Raw genomic sequence first — 27,901 nt, 5'->3', positions numbered from 1 at the left:
CTAAAAAAAGCATTTGGGGTTTTTTTTACGATGCAGTTAAGATGCGCTGATCTCTTTCGGAATTTTTAACAAACAACGTTAATCTCTGGAATTCTGATCTTGGTTGTTATTTTAGAGCGGATAATAGGCAGACGGATATCCACCAGTAGAAGTCTTCCTCCATGCCATACAAGGTAATAATAAGTGAATATCCGCGTGTGCAAACGGAAGCATTCAAGATGTTGAACAGCATGAACTAGATCCGGAAATTTGTATAATAAAGACCGAGGACTAAGCTAAAGTAAAGTCAGTGATTGAATCGCTGTGTTGATTCACCGCTGTGTTGTGGCATGGAGGAATAAGAACACATTTCCTCCATGGTTGTGGTTATATTGGCTTAGCACTTTGACTAATTGAGAGTATAGTATCGATCAATGATGTGCGCAAAGAATGAGAGCAAACATGCAATTGTTTAGCTGGATAAACAATGGTAAACATGTTCAATGTTTAATTATTCGAGTCTCCTGTCCTGACATCCTGACCCTGCAACAATAAACAAACAATTATAAACAATTAAATTATTAAAAATAGGTAGGGCCTACTGGATCTTTCAGTAAATGATATTAAGCTGGCTAGATTGTACAGTGCCCTCTTTGAAGCATATACGAGTATGCCTAACGTTACATTATAAAACATGAAATTACCACCATTGTTTGTGCAGCACCTGTGGCCAAGTGGATAGCACGTCTATCTCATGAGTGAGAGATCCCTGGTCCTGGACGATACTAAACCCAGCTTTTAACGTTTTCAATTTTTTTTTCAACTTTATTTTTCTTTTATTATTTTAAATTGACTCCAACATTTAATTGCAGAGTATTACATTTTCTTTTTCCGATTTGTGGCTCTGGGTGATTTTGTTTAATGGGAAATAAAGTCCGAAATTGTAAAATGGTCTGATTCCCATCTCATGAATATGAAGTCACAACGACAATGTTGGCGTGGAACCAGACTAAGATTTGTGAACGCTAACAATTTCCAAGACTCAAAATACAGTCACAGCTGCGCATGCTCAGTGCCTATCTGGCAAAATACCATTTACTAAGGCCATTCAACATTGAGTTTTAGGTTTCATCACCTCTGACCTTGATTTTCACTCCCGCTCCGATTTTTTAAATATTTCAATTTTTTTTCCTAAAAGTGTGTTTTTTTTCTCACAAACGGTTATTTTTCGGACAAGTTCTGGCATCATGGTTTTCGTAATCTCCAAGATTACATGTGGAGTGAAGGTTTTCAAGCCATGCATGGTTTGGGATTAATGTCCCAAGGACGCTTTCCGTAAAATGAATTGTACAACAGCTTTGCCGCAGGAATTTATAAAATATAAAATATAAATTCCCCTCCCGACCAATTTTTTCAATGTTGAGTGATGAAAACCTAAAAATCAATGTTGAATGGCCTAAAAGAAAGCCAGATCCCGCTAAATATTCACTGCCTTAAAAATACAGAAAGAATGTTGTATCCTGACGCCACTTTCATATTATCTCAATGCAGGTCGTCATTGCAGAAATGCTGAAAAGACATGAATCTGGGACTGAGAACCATTTCCTATTTTGTTGGAAAATACTTTGAAAATGCACTCGACTCTGCATAGACTCTGTTCAATACCAGAGAAGGGGCGTAGACCTGTGAATACTACATTCTTTCCAAAAATACTATCGTTATGGCCATTCATGGCAGCCGTGACGTGATTTACAACTGCTATCATTACGGCATTTGCAACAACACTATTGCGATATCACATTCATAAATACCTAAGATAGTTTACCATTCCTATTGGTCGAGAGCCCGTCACGTGGCCAATCTTAAACAGATGAGAAAGACATGGCTAGCTGGTCTTAAACACTTTTCCAGTGTCACATGAAATTTGGACTCCTTAAAATCCAGTGCATCTTACCGTTTTATTAGTTAAACGTTCACATTCCTCACATACACATGTAGGCATGCGTAATTGACTTATCGCCGTTTGCGAGTTAGCCACGCCCCTTAGATAACCATATGGAGTTTTAGTATACCAGGTTTCGTTTGTCCCAGATTTTGTGCGTTCTGCGTCAATTTGTCTATCATGTTATTGGACAATATTTCACAAGCTGCTTTGACACGGTTTTAATGCGATTCGACTGCGATAGGTCAATACTACCAGGGGGTAGGCCTATATACGTATTTTATAGTCCTAAATTCACAATGCAACGCCCCAAGTGCATTCTGCGCCACATCGCGCAGTATGCGTGATGCGCGCGCACTCGCGAGCTGGACACTCCATTATGCCTAGAGGGGTGTTTCCAAAAACATGAAGTGAACTTGTTGAACAAAATCGTTTTTTTTTACCAAACAGTTTTGCCTCGGGTAATTATCAGCACCCAGACTCTGAGCGGTCTTAAACAGAGTGATTAAAACCTCCGGAGCACACATTTATTCCCTTATTTACAACTGGCCATTTTGGCATCTTGTTTTCACATGCAGTATGCAAGTGTTAATTTTTGCGAGTACATTTAAGGCCAAAAAAAATAAGTCTCCGGTTTCTGGTATGGAGCTTGCCCAAAAAGTGGTGCGGCGACGCGGCTTTTGTTTTTTTTTTACCTGATTTTTTTGCTTCAAATGTCAGCTGATGACTGCAAATGGTGCCCGACTAAACTTAGTGCAAATATATGGGAGTCCGGAGAGGCCACATAAAGCTTATTCTCGACCATAACCCCCTCTAAAAACACGTTAAAATTGTGCAGCAGCAGGATTCCAGTCAAACCAGTGAGTTTGGCGGTTTTGAGACATCATCTTTCATTGAAAAAAAAACTTTTTCATTTTGCCGATGCGCATGGCTACGGCGACGCGCGCGCATACCAGAAACCGGAGACTTTTTTTTTTGGCCTAATGTACATTTCACAAAAGCTGTCATTTTGTATGCACTTGTATCCGTGGGTAAACCTTGGGTCATTCTGTTACCATCATTCCGTTACTGAATCAAGATTGCCTTAAAAGATTCACAGAGTTTTGGCAAAATGTACATTAATTTGTAAAAAAAAAGGTCAAGTCCATTTTAGAGTAATAGGCCCTATCGTCATTCCATTACCGACCTCATTATTATTCATAAAATTCGTAAATGAATAGAATTTTTCCAAATATGAAAGTGGAAATTAAAGGTAGTTGGTAAGAATAAAAGAATAGTGACATCATTTTGATCTCGTGAACAAATTTTGTAGAATATGTTTTGAATTTGAAAAAAAAATCTGAATGTCATTCCGTTTAGGCCAAATAAAAAAATAAAAAAATGTTAAGCGTCCCCGCCCGTCTGCTTTTTGGAGGTCGCCTCTTTTTTTCCCCTTTTTTTTTAAACCGAGAAAATGATAAATTTTAAACAGTGACATCATTTTGGCCTCTTTGTCTGTTGCATCTAGCCCATGTAAAGTTGGTATGTCATTTTCTGAGTCCAATGGCAGCCATATAAAAAACAAATGACGGCCATCTTGAAAAATAGCCGTGGTGGCCATTTTGGAGGGAAAAAAAGAGCCTTAACATGTGTTTTACTTTTGTTTTAGTTTTTGGAGGTGAAGTCCACTCAGTTTTCAAACCACTGTACAGGCCTCGGAAAAAAAAACCATACTGGGCCACCACTGAAAAGTACCAAAAGTTGTAAATCTGGTGGAGAAACACTGTTTAAGGAGTGCACAAATTCTTTGATAATACTTTAAAATGTTCTGTCATGGCCCATAGACTTTGTGCAGGAGCTCTGAGTGGTGGCCCAGAATGGATTTTTTTCCCAGTCCTACATCTCTGTGACCTATGACACTTTTTTTTCTCTGCTTGTCCCTCACAGGAGGATGGTCTAAGGATTAGTCTAACATGAGACAGTAAGCCACAAATTGAGCAACCCTCACCATGTCCGGCCTCCGATTTCAACCAGGGCCAGGGGAGGACCCCTTCTCCGTATTCTTCAAGGGTTTCTCAAATGCTGTCAAAGCAGCAGAAGTGAGGTATGTACATGTACAGAAGAAGTTTGGAAATTTAGGTACTGAATGTATATAGTTGAATCCAGTCCAAAAATATGGGACTCTCAATACTGTGTAAGAAAGTCCAAAAACTTAAGATAGTAAAAACATGCAAATACAAGAAAATAGACTGGCACATGAAACAACCAGTCCAACACTGGTACAGCATCAATCAACTGTGTCAAAAGAAACATCTGGTACCTAGTCTCTATTTTTGTTTATACATTCTCTGTTTCTACACACAGTCATGCCACCAGACTACCGAAGGGTCAATCTTTTTAAATAGTTGGACATGTACGAGTCTAGTCTTAGGCTTTAAATCGAAATCACTTGGCTTCACTCTCAGGTGCAAAATGTTGAAGAAAAGTTTCCTTCAAAAATAAAATTGAGACCTCAAACTTGGCTGGTGAAATACTGCGGACCTTGTCTTTGCCCTATGAACAGTTTGGAGAATATTGCCAGCAAAAGGATGAGTTAAGTTTTTCTGCACTCAAAGTCCCAGTCTGGTTGAGACCCAGACAGGGCTCTGGAGTGCTCTGAAACGTGCAAAACTAAATCAGGCCCACTTTACTCACAGTTTGGCCAGCAATTTTTTCCAAAAAATGCCACTGGGCAAAAGAAAAGGTCCTCAGTAATTCACCAACCAAGTTTGCAGACTCAATTCAATTTTTAAAGGAGACTTTTCTTCAATATTTTGCACATGAGAGGGAAGTCAAGTGATTTCAAAATGGGGCTAAAGACTAGACTGGTACATGTCCAACCATGGTCCAACCATTTGAAAAGACTGACCTCTTCATTCAGTGTCAATAGTCTGGTGGCTGGACTATGGAGAAATATGTAGTAAATTGAGACTAGTTCCCGGTTCGTGCCACATGTTTCTTCAATTCTTTTTGCATGGTTGATTGATGCAATACTGAAGAGGTGTTGGACTGGTTGTTTCTGGAGCCAGTCTATTTTCTTGTTTTGCATGTTTTCAATACCTGAAGGTTTGGGACTCTCATACACAGTATTGAGAGTCCCAAATTTTCGGACTAGTTGAGACCTTGTTTTTGGCCTCAAGTACAGGTACACTCGAATAAGGTTGTGCAATCGATGCTATGCACTAATGAAGCGGTGTACAAAAATGTACCAAGTATTTTGACTGGTTGGCGATCAGAGTGTGTTGACATTTCAACTGCATGTTCACACATCAAGATTGACAATTTTCCTTTCAGTGTAATTACTTTGTCATATGAGTGCAAATCCGATTTTGCTGTGATTTAATCACAGCAGATACAATGGACCAACCAAATATCAGAAAAGGTCTTGGTCTAAATTACGTACAGAAAATTTCAAAACTCTGACTATAGCACAATAAAAAAGAACAAAATTATGCTCGGACGTTTTTGTGCAAAAAGGAAAGTTTGCCTTAAATAGTTTTGTTTTACTGCATGAAAGATTGCAGAATGCAGTTTGGTTTACTACATCACCCGTAGACCAAGTGAACATCATCAAATCTTTTGTACTGGTACCGGTAGATGTTGGAATATTGAATCGGCGGATCTAAGAAATGGCTAATTAGTTCTAACTTTAGATGGATTTGAAGTAGGCCTACCAGTTCCATTACAACTGTGGGGTGTTTGGTTTTTTTTTGGGGGGGGGGGGGAGGGGTTGTTGTTACATGTGGATTTAGGAAAGATTCTTGAAAAAGCCATAGGGGTGGGAAAAGGGAAAAGAGGAGGAAAGATACTTGTTTTTTAAAGACCTACTAAACACATTTCAAGTTTGCAAAAAGTAGTTGATCAATACCAAAGTGATTATTCAGTCCTTCTGATCACATCCCCACACCACCGCACACCTAAAAGCTTCCTGAGAAGTGTGAATAATTGCACGCCTGAATAAGCCATTTGCGTGTTAAATTTGAATAAAATCTGGAACGCTGACTTAATACAATGCTTTGCACGTTTTAACCTAGCATTCTCCCGACCAAAGAGACTGTTACTATATCACGTGATTCGGGGCAAGCCTTATGCTAGCAACCCCCAGCTCCGGCATGGTCTGGTGTCTTTGTGCCATTCTCACCCATTGTGAACGATGTATTGGTGCTGAGCGTCTCTTACGTAACTATGCAAGAGCTTGCCCCGAATCATGTGATTAGCAACAGTGTCTTTGGTCTGGAGAATTCACAGTTAAAATGTGCCAAGCATTCTGAGCAAGTCATTGTACCAGACGTTTTTCAAATGTAAATCCCAAAGGGTATAGGTTACACGCAAATGGCTTATTTCCCTGGACTATAGATCACACACCTAGAAAACCACACACCTAGAAAAAAACACACACCTAGAAAAATCCAGGTGTGCCTTTTTAACACACCTGTGATTTTCAAATCAGAAGGACTGATTATTGATCTTGATAGGGATGTAATGTAAAATTGTTTGTTACTGTTTTGTTTCCCCAGTGATTACTTCTATGACAAGGGATATCACAACCGCATCGCCTACCAAAAAATCTACAATCAGCACTTCCGTCTATTCATGGCCTTACGGTTTGACAACATAGAAGTGGCCAAAGAAGTTGTTGAAAAGTAAGTGTAATTGTACGCATATTTGAACCAAACTATTTTCCAAATTCTAGTTTGAGAAAATATTTTCTTGATTTAAAAACAGTCATTTTTTAAAATTAAAAAACATCTGTTATTTGAGAAATATGAGAACTTAGGCTAAAAAACATTGTCGCCAAGTTTCTGTACTTTCTGAATGTTTTGCCAAAACACATTGTGAAAAGAGAAGAATGAATTGAATACACATGTATGAACAGAAGGAACAGTACTTATATACGCAAATGCGATCAACTCTGGTGAAACTCTGCATTTTACATCATAATCTCGCTGGCAAAAAGGTCAAAAACTGAACCCGGAGACCAGTTCTGTAGTTAAGCATCTGAAGCTTAATTGAATGAATGCATTGCCATGGTGTTTATGTTGAACTTTTTTCAACAAATGTATTTCTTTTTTTAACCGAGGAAAGGGTCATCTCTAAATCAATTATGTGGATATCCGATTACCTTCAAATATGCATCACATATTCTAACCTTGCCAAAATATCAATTTCAAACTTTTACACCTACATGTAATTCGACTGTTTTTGCAAGAGTTGATATAGTTTTTACCTGCATAAATTCGTTTTGTTGTTGTTGCTGCCTTCTCAAATGGTTTCTGAATGCATTTGTTGACATTTTTCTATTGCCAAAGATTATAACCATGCCCTCTGGACTATATTTTTTGTATTTAACAAAACATGTAACAGTCATGAACAGGTATATCCACCCACGGAAGAATAAAATTACCCCCTGGCTAGAGTCCAACATGTCAAATAATACTGGTGGACAATCGCTTCTACCCCCCAAAAAACGACAAACAAACAAAACAAGTAACTAAATAAACCAATTTCTTGTCCCTGCTCGTTTCCTTTCTTCCCGGCCATCTCTTTTTTTTTCCTTTTGTTTTAATAACATTTGCAATATTTGTATGCGTTTCCAGCAAAGTTCAAAATCTGATAGAAAGGGTGGTGGGTCTATTGGACACAAAAGTATCAACGCAAGAATATCTTGGAAAATCTGTCAGCTTGAAAAAAAAGGGGGGGGGGAGGGTTGCCTTCTCCTTTTTTTTAAAGGCCCAGAAGAGAAACTACTACTTTAGTTACCTAGCCTAAGATCTAGCACAAATGATTAAATGGACTTTAATAAAGCAAAACAGCCAAGAGCAAGACTTAACATTTTACACAAGAAGCCTTTTGTGGCCTAACAATGCAGTGAGCCGTTTCGGTCTCGAAACTTTTGGGCATACATGTACAATGTTCATGTCATTTACATTTGTCACTTAAAGGGAATGTACATCATTGCTTTTTGCTGTAAATTTCAGAATTGAAGTATTTGGTGAGTCAGTATAATAGATCAAATATTGTTACACTGACAAGTTTGAAGGTTTGTGTTCGAAAATGCTGGAAAAATCAAGAAAAACAAAAATGTTCAAGTAGTCTGGTTCCCTGACTCCATTAAAATTAAAAGAATTAATTTATAGATGCCGGAATATATTGTAAGGTAAGGAAACCAGTCAAGCTGGCCTGCACCCGTTCATGAACATGTAACCAATAGCAAACAACATTTGTATTGAAAAAATAGTAAATTTGGACCAGTAGTTGAAAAATAGTCAGGTTTTTCCAACGGGGGTTAGCCGACCACTGTTCGAAATTTATACAACATACCACTTTTCTTGAAAATGACTTCACACCAGGTGCCATAATTTTACAGGATGCTTTAGAATTTCAGTTACCAACATCATTGTAAGGTATTTCGCAAAAATTTGGTAGTTTTGTTTTCCGATGTTTGCAAATGTTGTATATTCCCTTTAAATGCTTGTTGGTATCAAATGGACCATTGTTGGTTTACTTACAGAGCAATCTATAATAATAAAGTTATATATAGCACATTTCATTATAAAAATCTCAATGCGCTTCACAGATTTAATCGTAACAAAAAGTTATTATCATACATAAGCTCAATACAAAATGGTACTACAGGGTAGAATACATTAAAATGTTTAGTTGAAATATTATTAGAATACATTTAAAGCTATAGTCCATCATTTGCAGCCATCCAAAAAGTAACTGGCGTAATTATTGTTGAAAAACAAACTTGGTTGAAAGATAGTAAGGGAACTAAACTCCCTGTGAAATTATTCCTTCTGGGAAGCTGTCATTTTGAAGTAATCAACGAAAGAAGGCATTTCCAACGGTGATTCTTAAGAAGCACCGTAGGAAAATTTAAATTAGTAGTTCGTTTTGTTATTCAGCGCAGCGCGCACAAGTATTGGAACGACGCACACGTGCGCGCGGTTGTTATAATTCATCGGATCAGTGCGCTACGTCGCGTATGGCTGCAATTCAAAACAATTCAAAACATGATTCAGTAACTTTTGATTTGAAATTGAGATCTTAGAATGCTGTTTTTCTCGATATGTACAGCTGAAGCTTAGCTGAAACTTCATCAGGTTAGTTGTTCATTATCCTTCATTAGATTTTGAACCCTTTTGTTGCTTCAAACGAACAAAATGCACAAATTACAAATGGTGGACTATAGCTTTAAGAAGCTCATAAAAATACCGGTTCATCAAAACGTCAATAAAAATATGTGGTAAGACTCAATAGAAATGCATTAAAAATCACCTGGAAAATGACTTACAATCTGACGAAAAAAATAATACGTTTAAGTCTTAATCTGTAAATCGTTTTATTTAATCTATAAATTGTGTACATGTATATTATAAAATTGTTAAAAGTTGCACAATTTGTTTTGTGAATGAGGTCTTGAATTTTATGGAGTTCACATTCACATTACGTTCATGTACCCTGTCTAACTAGAACAGTCGCATGTGATCTGGCAACTGTTTGTTTTTTGGTGTTGTTGTTTTGATATGTGGGTCATTCTATGAATGTCGAGTCCAAAGTGTACTTTGTAATTTGCCATTAAAGTATCATTAAGAACTACTTCAAACTAGATGTTGTTTGTTTGTTGGGAAGCTAGTTTGTAACAGGGACAGGGAAAAAAAGTGGACCCAAATTTATAGCATGACCCATGTTCAGTCACAAATGTCTCTAAAAGGTCAATCTGATGAGCATCGGTAGTTCTGTGAGATTCCTAAAATTAATACAAATGTTAAACTCCCCCCCCCCCCACCAAAAGAAAAAGTGACAAACTTTGACAATTCCCCTGACTTTTCTCATGGGCAATTCCATAAAATGTAATACTCTGCATACGTCCCACCACATGTTGTACAAGATCATTAATTAAAGGGAATATACAACATTTGCTGTAATTTTCAGAAATGGATGGATTTTTTTTTGGGGGGGGGGTGTTAGTATTTTATAGCAAATATAGTTATACACTGACTTGTTTGAAGTTTCATGTTCCTAGATGCAGTAAAAACCAATAAAAACATATTCTGGTCATGCTTGTAGTCTGGTTCCCCAACCCCACTTAAGATGAAACAGAGCAATTTATAGAAGGTCAGGGAATAAGTCTACCTGGCTTGTACCCGTTCATACATGTAGGTGTGTAATCGATGCAAACAAAATGCGGACCAGCTAAATTATGGTAAATTGGGAGCAGTAATTGGAAAAAAAGTCAGTTTTTTTCCAATGCTGGTCGGCTCACCAGCGTTGGAAATTGAGACAAAAATACCAGTCTTCTTGAAAATGTCAGCACACCAGGTGCCATGATTTTACAGGATGCTTTAGACTGTCGTTCACTAACAGTCCAGTAAGGTATTTCATAATAATTTGGGAGTTTTGTTTTTTGATGTTTGCAAATGTTGAACTGGTACATGTATATTCCCTTTAAGGTGGTGGTTCTTACATGTACGGGGGGGGGGGGGGGGTAGTTTGGTCTGTACTCATTAGATGTCGTATATAAGTGATGTATAGGGTGACCCCCAAAAAGTTGTGAATGCAAACATCTTTAAATATATCTCAAAAAGTATCCAACATCAGCATTTCATGTTGATGGAGTACATTGTTTGTACTCTTGTGTTATCACAGCGACAAAATTGATAAAAATCCATTCATGCAAAACTACACAACAGATTATAAATGGCAATGTGTTTTTCACCCGTTCCAATGTGTATTTATACACAGTTAATGAAAAGATTTTTTTTTTAATTGACACATTCTGATAAATCGTTACTGAATATTATCTCCACTTTCATACATGTACATGTAGTTCTACATTTTTGTCAGAAAATTATTATATTATTTTGGGGCGCATTTGAAAAGGTTTACGGTGCAGTTTAAAAAATTTTTTTTAAAAGTCACGCTGCAATAATTTAAATTTCTGTCTTGACTTTGTAACTTATAAAAACTCAAGGTTTGTGAACGAGAATAGTCAGAGCTTGATGACATTTTTCTCAATACACTGTGAAATTTGAGGTAAACATTTTGCCCTAGCAAGGCACTGGAGGCGAACAATCAAAGTGCACCACGTTAGTAGGGGCTGTGCCCCTTTAAGGGACGTAGTCTACCAGTGTGTACATGTAGTCTACAACATGTGTGCATACTGCATGTTATTGTTTAACAGTTTGTCGTATCATACACATAGGTGCATGATAAACATGCTTTTGCATTGTGGTGGATTTATTCCAGTCTTTATGTATTTTTATGGACAGTCATAAAATGTACATTTTGTGCATAATTGTACATAAACTGCATAAATATGTGTATTTTTGTACAGTGTGGTAACAGCAGTTAATGGTAGGTGGCATTTTTTTTAAAAGCTGAAACCACCCTAAGTCTGCTGAAATCAAATATCCTATTTCGACATATGAATGATTTGGATAAAGTTTAGTACTTGGGGATTTTAGGGACTGTATAAAGTGATCATGTTGGTTTTATTGCACGTTAAGACATGGTTATCTGGGTCACAAATTATGCATCATCAGTACAATGGATGCGCGCTCATTATATCTTCCTATTGTTGCTGCATGGAGCAGACACGTGCCGGTAATCAACAAATTGGCAGCTTTTTGTTGGACAGCCAAATGAAGTGATGTGCAGTCTGGCGTGAAGAGAAAAGGAGCCCAATTGTGATCACTAGTCAGGGGGACAACGTCGTTGCTGACTTGGTTGGTTGTCGTGGCGATGGAGGCAGGAATGAACGAGAGGGAGTCACGGGGGAAGCCAATGAGGAAGTGCAACGTGGCCCTGACTGCCACGACAGCAAAGCTTTGCAGACGAGACTGTAATTACCATCAGTGTGTCAGCCTCATCAGTGTGTCTAGAGTACCTCGCTCGAGCAAGGATGTGGGTTTCCTTAAGATGTGCCATCAGATGCCTTCATAATTTGCATTATCACTATCACCATGGTAGTCCTTCAGCGTACTCTTGGTAGTGACGGTGTTTTTGATCTCTCTGCCTTATTAGCTGTAGATCTCTAGCAGGTGAGATAAATCGTGGGAATTCTGACATATGGGACCTGATTTTGTTTAATGAATTGATTTTGTGAAGTTTGCTGGGCTGCTACATTGAGTAAATTGAGATGCACAGTCAGGATTCATCATGGGAATCTGTAGTTGGTTAATGCAGGCAGAAGTTCTCAGTATATTTTAATTGTCATTAAAAATATTTTCTGTAATAATTTCTGTAATAGTTTCAGTCCCTACCTGATTCCGTGGGTTTCCCCCAGAATATTCCTCTGGGTTTTTCCCTCCCAAACTGTCCTTTCTACTCATTGTCTTCTCTCTACAGGTTTCGTCAGGCTTTTGAGCTACATGTACAGTGCCTAGTAGAGGAATCCTTGGTTTCATAACCAGAAATAATGAATAATAATGAATTAATAATACGTAATTTGGTTAAGTACTATGTAGCCGACTCCTGTTCATTCAAACTCAGCCGAATCCAGCCAAAATGTTTGTTACATCTGATTTTCATTTTAAGATGAGCTTTGGTCTCATTCATTGTGCACATGAGTAGGCCTACAGTTTGGACCTAGAATTTATGTTCGCTCTACATGTATAACCCAAATTTGTATTAACAGATTTTGTATTAAGTAACTAGAGTTGGCTGTACATACCCGTACATACATGTATTTTATTTGTCATTTGAAATATTATCTGTAATAATTCTGTACAGTAGGATATGTAGGATCTATAGTTAAATCGATGTATACATATGTACATCAAGCGAGGTACAATGTACACTATATTGCCAATGCATATTTGTACAGTACATTTACAGTTGACTGTATGTAAAACAAAGTCAGCCTGGCTTAGCCAAAATGTTTTTTACATATCAGAATTTTGAGCGTCGGTCCCATTCGGTGTGCACAAAAATGCACGTTCAGGACCAAGGTTTTACACTGTGTACGGTGCACAATGTATTCACTGTTACCAGAATTTGTATTAAATTAATAGAGTTAATCAACTAGAGTGTTGGCCTATGCCTTGCTCTATGGCCTTTGGTACATGTACAATTAGTCAACTTTGTGTTTATGTTTGTATAAGTGTTTTCAAGTAAATGTAAAATCTTAACAATTCAGGATTTTACGCTTTTGTAGACATTGATTGTGGCGTAACAACACTGAAATTTGACCTCAATACCAAACAAAGAACACGTACATTGTACTGAATGCAGGGAAAAGCCATCCATGCACACTGATTTTGAAAAATTGAATTTCCTCTTTTTGTGGCCGGACAGAGAGGAAATCCATTTGGTTTTACATGTATTAATTGTTTTCATTTTCAGTGTAGAAGTACCGTATTGAAACCGCTTGTTCAATGATTCATTGTTTCTGTTCTGTATTTGATTTGTATCATGTTTTGCTGAGTTTATTTGTTATCTTGAGATCAGCCAATCTTATTGAGATCTTATGTGTGTTATTGAGATTTGAAGTGTATACATGTGGGTCATGCTATACATTAAGGGTCCAAAGTGTGACATTTTCCTGTTCCTGTTACCTCCGTACTTTGTAATTGGCCATTCAAGTATCATTAAGAATGACCCCAAAGCATTTTTATTTGTTGGGTAGTTAATTTGCTTTATGTTATCACTCTTGTAGGACGACTGCATTAAAGGGAATATATACAACATTTGCAAACATTGGAAAACAGAACTACCAAATTTTTATGAAATACCTTAATAGGATGTTGGTAAATGAAAGTCTAAAGCATCCTGTAAAATTATGGCACCTGGTGTGAAGTCATTTTCAAGAAAAGTGGTATTTTGTATAAATTTCCAACGGTGGTCGGCCAACCACCGTTGGAAAAACCTAACTATTTTTCAACTACTGCCCCAAATTTACCTCTTTTTTTTCAGTCCAAATTTTGTTTGCTATTGGTTACATGTTCATGAACGGGTGCAGGCCAGCTAGACTGGTTTCCTTACCTTACAATTTTCACGCATCAATAAATTGATTCATTTCATCTTTAGTGGAGTCAGGGAACCAGACTACTTGAACCTTTTTGTTTTTCTTGGTTTTTCCAGCATTTACGAACACAAAACTTAAAACTTGTCAGTGTAACAGTATTTGATCTATTATACTATCCCCTCAAATAGTTCATTTCCGAAAATTACAGCAAAAGCCAATGATGTACATTCCCTTTAAGGAGTGCATCCAGAATTATAGAATTATAGATGTCAGATGCAACAGGGACAGGAAAAAAAGTGGACCCCAAATTTACAGAATGATCCTTTGTATGTACCGGTAATGCACAAGTACATGTAGTACTGAAACACAAATAAATCATTTGAACGAAACATGTACAGTTGAAATTGAAAGGAAATAAATCAAAAGTCTCATAGTTATATATACGTGTACACGTATACATGTATACTGGTACATGTACATGTACCGGTATAGTTTTTAATAACAATATTTAACATCCTTGTTTTGAAGAATATGCATGTTCACATGTTTTTGTATGTGAGATATGAAAATAGAGATGGCAAAAGCCATGAATGTATTTTACAGACATATACATGTATTTGTAGCAATGCATCAAGTCTTTAAAGGCATATAGGATCATTTGCATTTATCCCAGAAAATAACCTCTACAGTAGAACACCCTTATAACGAACATGATGGGATTCATAAAAATGGTTCCTTATAGTGGTTGTTTGTTATAGTGATTTTGCATAATAGAATTTACTATTTCGGGAGCTGAAAGAGATGTTTGTTATAGCCGAGTGTTTGTTACAGAGGCATTTCACTGTATCCCAAAAGTAACCTCCAGCGAATTATTATCAAAAAGCTTACTTGGATTAGGTCGTACTGGTACTGAACACCCCGTCAAATTATCCGTCTGGCTTGCTGTCATTTTATTGAGAAATGTTGGGGATTCAGTCGATTGACTGATCTTTGGAAATAAAGGGTAATATTAATGAAATCTTGTTTCATGATCAAAAGGTTGTGCATGCTTTTTAACTGTTTTCTCTTAAAGTGTTATATCCACTAAGCTGAGAGTTTAACAGGTTAGGTTTTGAACATTCCTCTTTTGGATTTTGAGTGGTGTTATTATTGGAAACCAAAACAATGCATGAAAAGCAAATGATCGTACCTGTATGTCTTAAATCACCAACACATCTTTTTAAAATTTTTCCTTCGTTTATTTTCCATTGTAAAGGTACACCAACACCATACTGTTTGGTTACAAGATTCACTTGTCGTTCTTCAAGAAACAGTTAGCGGGGATATACACACCCAGGATCAACAGTAAGTGTCATGTGCAGTTTGTTTCAAGAGATTTTGTAGTGTTACTTCTTGTCCATAGTTACTATTAGTTATCCCTCGAGTGCGAGTGGCAATGGAGTAATGTTGTGTGTCTGTGTCCCACATGCCACAAGGCCGAAGACCAATTGGTATGGACTGTGCAGGACGCACTACATTGTCTGGATTCAGACGCACTACATTTTCCATGTTCCACGAGGGCGAGTGGGATAACAAACTTATCTTCAAGCAGACTTGAAGTACAGAATGGAAGAAAAACAAAAATTGAGTTTTAGATGATTTTGCAATCAATACAAGTAATTATACATAACTTGTGTTATTTACATGTAGATACATTTACAAAAAAAACTGGAATTCTGTTGCAGGTATCTTCATGCAAGATAAGCTTCGCAAGCTGCGTGCCCAGGCAACACATAGACCCTTCTTCTATAGGACTCGGGTGAGTCTGGATCAAGTCCTAATCTTGACTAATTCTTAATTCCAACCCGTCCAAATAACATACTTTTATTTCCAGAAATAATGTGTGTATATCAAAAATAAACAAGGAAATCTGAAGGTTGATATACTTGTCAGTGTGGTTGAACGTGACAAGCTGGGTAGGCAGTACATTCACTGTGTGGACTTCCGAACAAAAGAGGTCCACATAAACCAGGTAGAGGCGACGTTGTGTGGACTTGGGCAAGTCCTCACAGTGTTTCCCCATTTCTGGAAAACAGGTTTAGAGGCATTTTTGGGTTAGGTTTATCCGTGGCAGAATGAAGAGAAACGCTAAAGGGAATCATAGAAAAAAAATTGGGTTGAAAGAGTTTTCACAGTTTGAGAAAAATGAGTTTTTTCACTGTTTTTTCTGAACTACACAAAAGCAATGGAATGTCCACACTTGGTACATTGTATGTAACGTAAACATGCGTGAACTAGTGAGGGTTTGCGGTAACAACATGTGGAAGAATTTTTTTCCAGAAGATCTATGGTTCTAAAAAGAACCGAGTTGTTGTGAAACTCGATTGGTTGTGAGACTCGACGATCCATACTGTTTGCATTTATTTTTGTGGCGGTCAAATAAATCATAATAATAATAGTATGCTCTGATCGTCTTCAGGAGAAAAGATCAGAGCAAACTGATCTGAACGTTGAGTTTCACAACCAACTGGTGCTTTTCAGAACCATAGATCTTCTGAAATGAGGTTTTTCCCACATTGTGTTATTTATGAAAAGGTGGTTTATCAGCTTTCCCTTTGATACCTGATAGTCATGGATCACTGGGCACAATTGATTTTCAGGGGAATAAAACCCATCTTTTATCCAAGTTGGGTTGATTAAGAACTGTGGGATGAGCTGTCACTGTGGTCTGTCTGTTGAAATGGGAGGTCATCGCGATTCAAAGGGATGGGCATTGTTGGGCCACTGAATCAGATTGACTTGGAAAAAGAAAAAAACGAGCTTTTATTTTGAAATAAACTGATGTTCAGTCATCCATGACAGCTGGTCCACAATAAGCCATTTGCGAGTTAAATTTGAATAAAATCTGTAACGCCGACTTCATCCAATGCTTTGCAGGTTTTAACTTTGCATTCTCCCGACCAAAGAGACTGTTACTATAAACCTTATGCTAGCAACCCCCAGCTCTGGCATGGTCTGGTGTCTTTGTTCCATTCTCACCCATTGTGAACAATGTATTGATGCTGAGCGTCTCTTATGTAACTATGCAAGAGCTTGCCCCAAATCATGTGATTAGCAACCGTGTCTTTGGTCTGGAGAATTCAAAGTTAAAATGTGCCAAGCATTCTGAGCAAGTCAGTGTGCCAGATTTTTTTCAAATTAAAATTTCAAAGGGTTAAAAGTCACTCGCAAAAGGCTTAGTCAGGTACATGTAATGTACATGTAAATAGCAAGGGAAAGATCTCTCTTTTAGATGCAACTACACAAACAGTGTTCAAATTCACAATTTAAACATACCAATGTATACTTTATTGAGTATCTTTTGTATCCAGTCAAAAGAAGTATATATGGAAATGTCATCAAAAAAATTTGTCGGGCCAAAAAAACCCAACCAACCATCATTCCGTACTCAATTCCAACCCAATCCCTTTAGTTACAAAACTTGGTTCGTAACCAGAGCATTAAAGGTAATATACAATATTTGCAAACATCAAAAACCACAACTACCAAATAAATTTGAAATACCTTACTTGACTGTAAGTGGAAAATAATCGCAAGCATTCTGTGAAAACATGGCACCTGGTGTGCTGTCATTTTCAAGAAAAGTGGAATTTTTGTATCAATTTCCAACGCTGGTCAGCCAACCTTTGTTAGAAATTTGAAGCATTTTTACCAAATTTATATAGTGCATATTTTGTTTTCAATTGGTTACACATCTGTGAACGGCTGCAAGCCAGCTAGTCTGGTTCCCTGACCTGACAATTCCCCGACGTCTAGTAAAGTAGTAAAGTGTCTTGCCCAAGAACACAAGCACCATGTTCCCCGTTATGGTTCAAAACCATGTACATGTACTATCACACAAGTCAAACACCCTATTCATTGGATCATGCTGCTCCACTGTCCAGGTATCATAGTTAAACTGGTTGAATGTACAATTCAGTCTTCTTTTGTTAATTGTTCCCAGTTCCATGGCCACTACTCACCGGTTCGTTTCTTTCGGCCCAGACCACGGAGACGAAGTCGGAGTCGCAGTCGCGGTCGCAGTCGTTCATCGTCCTCTGATTCAGACAGCATCAGCCCAGATAGGAAGGTACCGATCACAAATCATCTGTAACCTTTGACACTCCTATGATGCAAACAGACATTCGGTGCAAAGTTGTTCTTTCAGTCAAAATCAGTCAAGTGACTGTTTTCAACAGTTGAGAGCTCCCACCTACATAAAGCAGGATGGACTGGCTGTGACTGTTTATGAAACTTGATACAGCTATGCTTTGACTGTAGGTGATTGATAAGCCAGCTGTGCCTACTTCTTGCCTACTTTTGTCCGTTGACTAAATTTGACTTGTCACAGTGCTTGCTTGGCATGTGATCTGACTATTTTTTGGTGACTAGCCTGCCTTAAAGGCATGGTTGGGAAAGAGGATTGATTTTTGACTATCTGTGACTGTTCACAGTCATCTGTGCAGTCATCGTTTGCTCCATAGGGAAACACATTTATGAGTAGACCTCTTTTTGCATTTATTGTCACAGAAGTAAAAATAACATTTTCTTTTTTTTTAATTCCTCAAACTGTTTCCGGACTGCAAGGGTCTGTTAACACAACAGCTTTTGAATATTCTTCTTCCTGATGTTTGATGTAATGCATTTCAACTTTTCAAGTTTTACGCAAATGTTGTGCGCTCTCAACTTCACTACGCATTCGCATTTTGTGCGAGATATGAATGAGCCTTGAAGTCATAAGCTTTTTTAAAGATATGATAGACACAATAGGAAGCTGGTGTTTTGTTTCTGACAAATTTGAGTTAATACAAAAGAGTTTGCCCAAACTAAATAGCGCCCTCGTCTTGTGTCCATATTATCTCTGAAAGACTTAGGGCCTATATAACACGGCAACATTATGATGCTGCTTTTATTGTATCAGTATTGTATTTTAGTTTCACTTGTTGTTCTTGTTTCTTTCTTTAGCGGCGAGACAGAAGTCGAGACAGCCCCACCCCCAAAAGGCGAAGAGTGAGTTTTGTCAACGGGCAGTTCTTTACGGTAGTTGTTTGAATTTTGATGTTTGTTTCTCCCATGGCTGGTGCACATTGTCACCTTCATCGGGGACCAGACATGAAAGAAGCTGGACGCCATTTCTCAGCAGAGGGAGCCATTTCAACACATCTCCACGGCTTACACCCATTTAAGACTGGCATTCCAGGGTTCCGCCACACCCAATTATCCCTGAGATTTGAAGCAGGGAATGCTTCGTAATGTAACACTTGCTTCACATTCGCATTCATGTGAAGTATAAACCAGCCTATACAGGGAAACGCCGCTATAAGGAACACCGAGGGATCCACACAAATTGTTTGTGATAACGATCGTTCGGTATGGCGATTTTAAGGTGGCGATGCTCCGGTGCTCACTTTTTAATAAATAGCGCACTTCAGAACTTCACCCTGCATGCCCTTGTACATGTACATGTAGTTACTCAAAGAGGGCTTTGAACTCATGCTGACAATTGAATTATGTAATAGCACAATTTTTGAGCTTTCTACCTACAATGATAGGTGGCTTTCCCCTTCTATTCCTTGGGGATATGATAGCCACTTGTCACTTTCTGTTTATATTCTTCAACAACAATGTTCAGTACGTTTTGCACACAAAAATTGGGAGCCAAAGACGATGTTCGGTATAGCGGTGTTCGGTATAGCAACGTTCCACTGTATACAGTGTGTATCAAAAAAAAATGCAAACAGAATATAACGGAATGCCAGACATAGAATGTGTAACCAATGTAGATAATATAGGTGTGGTTTGAAAGATACGCCTTTCCACTTACAAATGAGACATCAAACGTCCAAATCTGATAATTTTTGACAAAGTTATGAGTAATTTTCCAAGAGAGGTCAAATTGACCATGGGACCAAGTTTTCAATATTAGGCATTGGGACAAAGTTAGCCTTATTGCCTCTGTGTGGATATTTGCCTGGCCTACACAAAAAATGGGTTTAGCGAGTAAACACAATCCTAAAAACACTTTCTTGCTATCACCTCATGCTAAAAAGTTTAGCTTCTAAACATGTTTACAAACTGATAGCAAGAAAGTGTTAATGATTTGGACATTTTATGTCTCATTTTAAAGTGGAAAGGTAGATCCTTCAAACCATACCTATATTATCCGTGTTGGTTGCACATTCTACGGCTGGCATTCCGTTATATTTTGTTTGCATTTTTTTTGATACACACTGTACAAGCAACTACATAACAAGATTGTCTGTTGCAGTGATGTCGGCCGATCCGTGTTGAGTTGAGGTGCAACATTCCACTGAAAATCTGACACGCTGTACAAATTTCCCGCCACCATACCCATCATCGTCATCACAAACACCAGTCGATCATGAGACAATCGCTCCTCTTCCAAAAATGTCTCCCATTCAACAGTTAATAATTTATGAAAAAAAGAAGGGAACTCGACAAAAATAGTCAACTCGTGCATAAGGCCCATGCTTGGACTGTAGGCAATTGATAAGCCAGCTGTGCCTGCGTTTGAGCGAAGCTATTAGTCGAAATATGGTTAAATATAGTTCGCGCCTGAACTTGCTCTCTATTTCAGATATCACTCAAATTATAATAGAGAATTCATGCCAAAAATTCACCTGTCTGAAACCAAACTCTCAAACTGAGTCACTCTTAATACAATGTGGTTCGGCAAGACTGTGGAACGCCAGGCTGAAACAGGTGTAATTTTCTACCATTGTAATTATACATTATAGATGCATAAGTGTCTCTCAGAATGCACTCAAGACAGTAGCAACCATTAGCAACCATTCATTAGTCATGTTTCAGCCAGAAAGATGAACTTTAGTCTTGATCCAAGACTGTACTTGGATTTGTATTCCACCAATGCGGCCGGTCTCCAACAACAGTGGTCAAGCTGCCCCTGCGGTAGAGGGCGCTATCAACTAGAACGATCAAATCCAGTCTTGGGAAGTTCGGCAGCGCTATCCTAGAAATTCTTAGCAGCGTCACGGGCGTGCATTAGGTTGAATACAGTGCATGTGAGGTATGCTCAAAATTTCCTGGGTAGCGCTGCCGAAGTTGTCGAGGCTGGATTTGATTCATCTTGGTTTGATTGCGCCCTCTACCACAGGATCGTGCTTGTCAGGGAATGGCTGTATAGACCTTTATCATGCTGCCACCATTTCAGTCATGTTCCCTGTATCCAATAACAGTACTGAATGATTTTTTGTGTGTGCAAAAAGGAACCAGACTATTTTTCCTTCCAGCCTCGTTTTGGTTACGTTGATTTGATTGGGAAAAAATCAAGATTGCCACAACATGACAATGGTCTATTAGGGAAGCTCCAAATATCCAGTCTTGGACCTAGACTACACAGACTTTAGACCAGGGCATGATATCATGGAGCTCAAGAGCTGTCTAAAGGAAAATATTAACACGTTAGATTCCTAGTTTTGCAAAAATCAGCATTGAACTACAATCCTGGCCAAATCTCGCTGGGCCCCCAACCGCCCGTCCCCTGTTCAATGTTGTCTCTCATTGCGCGGTGTGTGCTCCATCAGCTGGAGAGAACAACATTGACCGTGGGAGCGGGGGGAGTGGGTGACCGTGGCAGGCTCAGGAAGTGTCCCAACCATTTTGGCCGGGATTGTAGTCACAAGCAGTTCACATCACATACATGTACAGAGGCTCCATAAGCCAGAAATGATTGTTTTGTATATCAACCCAAAAGAACACACTCATTGCACAACGTGTATTGCGTTCTAGATTGACCACAAATGCTTTTCAAGAGAGGCTATTTATCTAGTCTTGCTTAGACTAGCACGTTTAAACCAGTCTTCATTTTCACTTTCATAATGCCACTGAATGCAAATCCCACCACAACATAACTTGGCTCATATTGCAGTTCAAGCTAGTACCTTTCATCTTCAATTACCACTTCAAAGAAGAAATAGACAGAACGACAATTTTGAAGGTTATATGATGGCTGTAAAACAAAAATGAAAATGAAACTTGCAAAAATGTATTCATGTAAGCCCCTCTCAGGGTTAGGCCAAAAAAAAAATATTCGGTCTCTGATCAGACCAAAGTTCCGGAATTGTTGCGGCGACGCGGCTTTCTTTTTTTTTTTGCTTTTTTTTTTTTTCCTTCAAGCTTGGATTGTACAGACAAGGTGGGTTACTATTTTGCTTTTTTGGTGTCCATATGTACATTGGTGTCCTTCATAATTTGCCTTGGTGCTCTCGATCATTTGCCGTGTTGCAATTTCTCATTCCTTGGTGCTCTTTGGTAAAAAAAAAAATGAGGAGGTGCGGCAATAGAGGTCGCTGTCGGAGCTACTGCGGAACATTTTTGGAAAAAAAAAGATTGACGCGCATGATTAAAATCAACGCGCGCGCTGACCAGAGACCGACTAATTATTTTTTTTGGCCTTAGTAAGTAATATGGGCACAATTAATATCGCGTTAAACAAGATAAGGCAAGCCTTATAGTCTATCCAATCAATGGCTATTGACTTGAAGTCTTTTCATGCATGTGGTTTACACAGTTGCCCGGATTTAGCTCATTCGTTTGTGTTACGGGGTAATCCTATATGATAGCACTGCCCGGCTCTCTTCACCAGCCTATGACCAGTCTGAGTCACAAGTAACAGTCAGTCAGATAGATGCAAAGAGGACACTAGGTTGGCTGACTGGGACCAACAAAATTGAATTTTATAAACACACTTTTTGAAGTCTAAAAAAGATCCCTTGTAGTATTCAGTATACTCACAGATGTATCTAAACATAGCAAAGAAAGTCCACACTGATTTTAGGGGTCATAATTTTGAAACTGATCGTCTTATGATGACGTCATTTATATAGACCTTTGGGGAATTTTGTTAGCTAGATTTTGATACCCTGTTTGCTACCAAAGACTGTAAAAATCGTCCAAGATTGACAACGGTTTATGAAAAATGATGCAGTTTGAATAGTTGCAAATTTTAAGATTACGCGAGGAGAAATTGCTTAGTGTAACCGCACAGTGCCTGAACAAAGCGCGGGTCATTAAATTCGCATGCCCCCATGCTCCTATGCATGCAAGCACTGTGCGATCGGTATTCCCTGCGGTTTGTTTCAGGCAGTGTGACATTGTCACGCAGCAATTTCCACTCGCGTATTCTTTAAACTTGCAACTTTTCAAACTGCATCATTTTTCATAAACCATTGTCAATGTCGGACGATTTAGGCCAAAAAAAAAAAGTCTCCGGTTTCTGGTATGGAGCTTACCCAAAAAGTGGTGCGGCGACGCGGCTTTTTTTTTTTTTTACCTGATTTTTTTGCTTCAAATGAGTCCAGAGAGGCCACATAAAGCTTATTCTCAACCATAACCCAATCTAAAAACACGTTAAAATTGTGCAGCAGCAGGATTCCAGTCAAACCAGTGAGTTTGGCGGTTTTGAGACATCATCTTACATTGAAAAAAAAAACACTTTTTCATTTTGCCGACGCGCATGGCTACGGCGATGCGCGCGCATACCAGAAACCGGAGACTTTTTTTTTTTGGCCTTACAGTCTTTGGTAACAAACGGGGTATCAAAATGTAGCTACAACATTCCCCAAAGTTCTATGTAGGTGGCATTATCATAAGACCATCAGATTCAAATTTATGACCTCTCCAATGAGTGTGGACTTTTTTTTTTTTGTGGTGTTTATTTAATAGGCACAAGCCAAGGCATGATTGCAAAATAGCTACATTCTTGAAAATTGGAAGACCTCTCAATCTTTTGATGAAAGGAACACTTGATTCCCCTTGATTGAGATTCCTTCATTGTCTTGACTTTTGATGCTTGAATCCATTCATTAATACTGTGTATCTCTTGGTTTTCCTTCCAGCATCGTTCTCATTCCCCTTCTCGGTCTTCGAGGTCCACATCCCGCTCAGAAACACCGACCAGGTTTTCGCCCAGTTCCAGCCACTCAAAGAGGTCCTCCTCCAACGACAAGACAAGTACTTACCCAAATCACGTCCGGAAGGTCTGCTCCAAAGTAACCGTGGTGGAGAACCAACACAAGAAATTCAGCGACAGCTCGCGCTCATCCAAAGAACACTCGCAGGAGTGTGGCTCTCCGACGAAAGGAAAGCACAGGGCCCAGTCACCAAGCAAGGAGCGGTTTATGTCCAACTTCTCACCGGTGTCTTTCGGGAGCGATGACGATGCAATGTTGATGACTCCGACGCCTGAGCCTACGACTACTAGGGACCCTCAGAAAGGGGCTGCCCAGAATGACCAATCAGCGGCCTCGTATTTTACTCTCAACAAGAGCACGCCTCCCACCGAAGCCTGGATCCAGTCGGAGGGGGACACGACCCCCGATGGGGGAACTCCATCCCCCAGGGGGCCTGGGAACTTGTCCAGGGGGACCAAACATACCGACAAGCCATGCCACAGCGTATATGGCAAGGTGGGCCCCTTCACCGAGATCAGAGCAACGGACAGACCCTGGCAACTGAAACCACTCACAGTTCAGGACCAAGGCTCTCCATTAAGCAAACAGACTGAAGCCCAGTTTGTGATCAAGTCTCCCTCCAGCCGAAACGGCTCGGGAACCGCGCCCTTTGGTATAAACGAGAACAACTCAGTTGGAAATCGAATCGTCGTACAGACTAACAGACCGGAAGCTGGCTTCATCGGTTCCCCAAGCAGCACGTCATCAAGCAGGCATCCGAGTCTGTCCTCCCCGCCCAGACCTCACATACACCCGTCTCCCCATGAGGGGGCGTGGTCACCTGGTAGCAACCGCCTCCAGAGCCCCACGTCAAGCTTCGGAGCCTCCCCGCCCAAAGTCAACGGCGTCAGGAAGGTCGAGTTGAATCAGAGCAAGCTGGAGAAACTGCAAGCAAAAAAGGAGGAAATAATAAAGGTATGGTTTCCCCTTGTATGTACGTGTATGCTTTTGGTGAATATACTATTTCCAAACTGGATGCAGTTGTGTGGCACAGCCTGATTCTTACTTCACGCACATTTTTGAAGAAGAAAATAAGGGTAAAATCACGTGTGAAATTTAAAACACTACCAATTTTACTTTCGCATAAGGTATGAGCTTGTCCAAATACTTCCATCAAGAATCTTTTTGAGCATAAGAGGCGGCAAAACATATTGGCTTAATTCAATCTTTAAACGTAATTGTGGTAAAGTGCCTTACTCAAGAACACAGCACCATGATTACCTTATCAAAGTCTTTAGGCATCCCAGGGTCACACAATGACTGGTTTATTTTAGCTGTAAATTGTTCATCTGGCTTAATTTATGATTTGTTTTTGTATACAGGCATACAAGCAAGACTGCGATACCTTTGCAACTGTGGTTAGGATGCTGATCAGGTAAAAATGATCAAAATTAGGCTGAGAGAAAAAATTATTATCAGAGTTGAGACAAGATTTAAAGTGTTACGTAGACAATTGAACAAAGTAATGTTCGTGCTCTTCAACAAATTCAAGTGTTTTTTCTCCTAACAATTTTGAATTTTCTGTGTTTTATTGTAACAAAATTGCTAAAACCAATATTGGGTTTTGCCTTCACCAACCTATTTCTTAAACTACTCGGATGGGACTGGAACCCACCACCTGCAACCCTCTGATCCCTACTTGTTGATTCCAAGAGTGACAGGGGCCAGTCTGCACTGCGAGAACTGAATTTTTTGTCAGGCTACAAATAATTTTAAAATTGTTCGGTAATTTTTTCCATTATTTAAGATGAGTCAATTTTTCTGTTTGTGGTCGATGTTGCATTCGAAAGCGAGTAATTTTTGTAGAAAAAAATACCAATTTAATTTTTTTTTTTCAGTTTTCAGGGTGAAACTCAAAACTAGCACCAACATGAATATATTATGTGTATTATTGACAAATTAATGTTTTATTATTGGCTGTTTCGTTTTCGTTCAGATTATTTTTTTTTCAGTCATTTTTGCCCATAGCATTTGTACCAGTTTTTTTTCCCCAGGCACTTCAGGCACTATTGATACAGTAATCCAGGATCTTCATTTTATCTCATTTCATTTTATCTCATGTGTGCTAAATCACGTGACCCTTCCATCCGGTCCAAACCGGAAGTGCCTTATAATTTGAAAGTGAAAAAAGATGTGAACTTGCTTTCAACGATGTAAGTCTCTGGTTAAGTTGTACTTTACAAAAACAATTACCAGTGACGTCATAAAATGTTAGAGTGCCTTCTAGCGGCAGGTTGAGAAATGCTGCATGTCACGTGTCACGAAAAAGTTGCCAAAACAGCCCTGTGTTGGTCCACAAACATAAGTCTAGCTTGATTTTTAATTCTTGTCTGCTGTGAAAGTTGTCAATTTCAACTCTCTCACCTCTCCTTGTATTTGAAGGAAAGACCCGGAGCTGGAGCAACGTCTCCAGCACGCCCTGAGAGAGAACCTCACCGAGATAGGTCAGCGCTGTGTACAGGAACTACAAGACACGGTGGAACAGATCAAGGATTGACGGTACACTCCTCAAAAAGACCAAGACCAAAGTTTACTTTCGAGCAGTTTCTATATGCTGAGGCCTTCAATGGTCTCTCCCAGTGGTCTCCCAAAACTCTCCCTTTCTTGCCGTTGAGGGGGTAGTTGTGCAGGGAGCCCAATGTGGTTGGACTGTGCAGTCCTGAATTCATTGAAATCAAACTACGTCAATTTAAAAAAAAACCCAGGATTTAGCTGCACAAACGTAATCCAAAATAAGCAAATCAATTATTTATAAATACTCGTTAAAACTTGAAAAGTAAGACGTCATGATGACATGTACATATGTGTAAGCCTTGCCATATTTACATACTGTAATATCTACCAGAACTTTATGCATACTTTGCGTACTTCTGGAGATAACTTCAAATACAATTGCTATACCTCTGTCTTGAATACTGTATTTTCATTGGCCTAGAATGATCGCTTGTTAAGTTCATAAATAGTCATGGCACACTCCGTGTGGGATATCACATACTTGATATCCCGCAGGGAGTGTGCTATGACTTTGTAAGTACAAACACTTCAAGTAAGTAAGTGTGAAACGCTTGTAACATTGGTACCCACTCTATTTTCACCATGTTTTCACACACGAGTGGGAGCAGCGAACTAGCAGAAAATCAGCTGTTTCATGCGAGCGACATGCATGTGAGTTGGCGTTTGATTGTCATGATTGTTGTGTTCATTGCTGTTTGTTTTCATGATTTTTACATCAAAATCCAAAGAATCCAAGACAGAGGTTCGCCTCGGGGTGCTATGCGCCCCTTGGATGTTCAAAACGTCATGTCCCACATCACAGCGGACAACAATTGTTAAATCAAAACTACCACCACTTCTTGTGGGGAAGACCTCGTATCAATTGCTTAAATCCGGAGTGATTTTCAAACATGAAAACCACTTGCAACACACTCAAAATATAAATGCTAAAAAATAATCTGTGTATATATAAAAATCAGGTAGTAAGAGCATTTTATTGTATACCTTGCCAAAAAAAAAAACTCTCAAAAATTATGAATCATTCAAAGTATTTTGTTTGATAAAGGTTTGGTTGTACAGTAGACGACAGTAGTGGTTTATGTTAGTAGTGATGTAGAAAGGAAAGCTATGTGAACAGATGTAGTAGGCTTTGTGTAGTTGTACAAAGTGTGGAGAGTATTCAGAATTTTGGCACTGAAATATTTTTAAAATCTGGCTACTTTTTACGGGAGATGGTTTAATTTATGCTGCAAGCTAATGGTTACTAGAGCTGTCCTGAATGTACCGAATATTTGAACTGAATAATTATTCAAATAGTTTTTTGCCAGATCAAATTTTCGGAAGAAAAAAAAGCTATGCATTTAAACATGCGAATGTAATGTTATTTTTCTTGTGAGGTTATGACACTTTCTCTGATGCCACTTTCTTTGTCCACAGTACCTTTTATTTTTTGGTGTCGATAGCGGTTCATTGTTCCTATCCTTTTAG

General features: G+C 38.8%; 1 protein-coding gene across 2 annotated transcripts; it reads left to right on the top strand.

Moving 5' to 3' along the window:
* The first annotated feature begins 16 nt into the window (after positions 1-16).
* Positions 17-27,618, top strand: LOC119726746 (serine/arginine repetitive matrix protein 2-like). Of its 2 annotated transcripts, none has more exons than XM_038198579.1 (10): positions 17-173; positions 3,848-4,004; positions 6,457-6,582; positions 15,166-15,254; positions 15,635-15,708; positions 17,893-18,018; positions 18,894-18,938; positions 23,807-24,835; positions 25,243-25,295; positions 26,303-27,618. In XM_038198579.1, the coding sequence occupies exons 2-10, from the start codon at positions 3,910-3,912 to the stop codon at positions 26,415-26,417; spliced, it is 1,752 nt and encodes a 583-aa protein (XP_038054507.1). In that variant the 5' UTR covers positions 17-173; positions 3,848-3,909; the 3' UTR covers positions 26,418-27,618. The 2 variants fall into 2 exon arrangements, with proteins under 2 accessions (XP_038054507.1, XP_038054506.1); XM_038198578.1 differs by having other exon boundaries at positions 116-173; positions 18,894-18,968.
* Positions 27,619-27,901: the final 283 nt, after the last annotated feature.

This window comes from Patiria miniata, unplaced genomic scaffold (genome assembly GCF_015706575.1).
Source record: "Patiria miniata isolate m_02_andy unplaced genomic scaffold, ASM1570657v1 HiC_scaffold_2, whole genome shotgun sequence".
Classification (NCBI taxonomy): Eukaryota; Metazoa; Echinodermata; class Asteroidea; order Valvatida; family Asterinidae; genus Patiria; species Patiria miniata.
This window is presented reverse-complemented; position numbering and strand designations above follow the sequence as displayed.

Excerpts from the sequence above, each read along its gene's own strand:
- LOC119726746 (XM_038198578.1), top strand. The coding sequence starts at position 3,910 with ATGTCCGGCCTCCGATTTCAACCAGGGCCAGGGGAGGACCCCTTCTCC. Across the intron at positions 15,255-15,634 it reads ATACACACCCAGGATCAACA|GTATCTTCATGCAAGATAAG; the intron begins GTAAGTGTCATG and ends ATTCTGTTGCAG. Across the intron at positions 15,709-17,892 it reads CCTTCTTCTATAGGACTCGG|TTCCATGGCCACTACTCACC; the intron begins GTGAGTCTGGAT and ends AATTGTTCCCAG.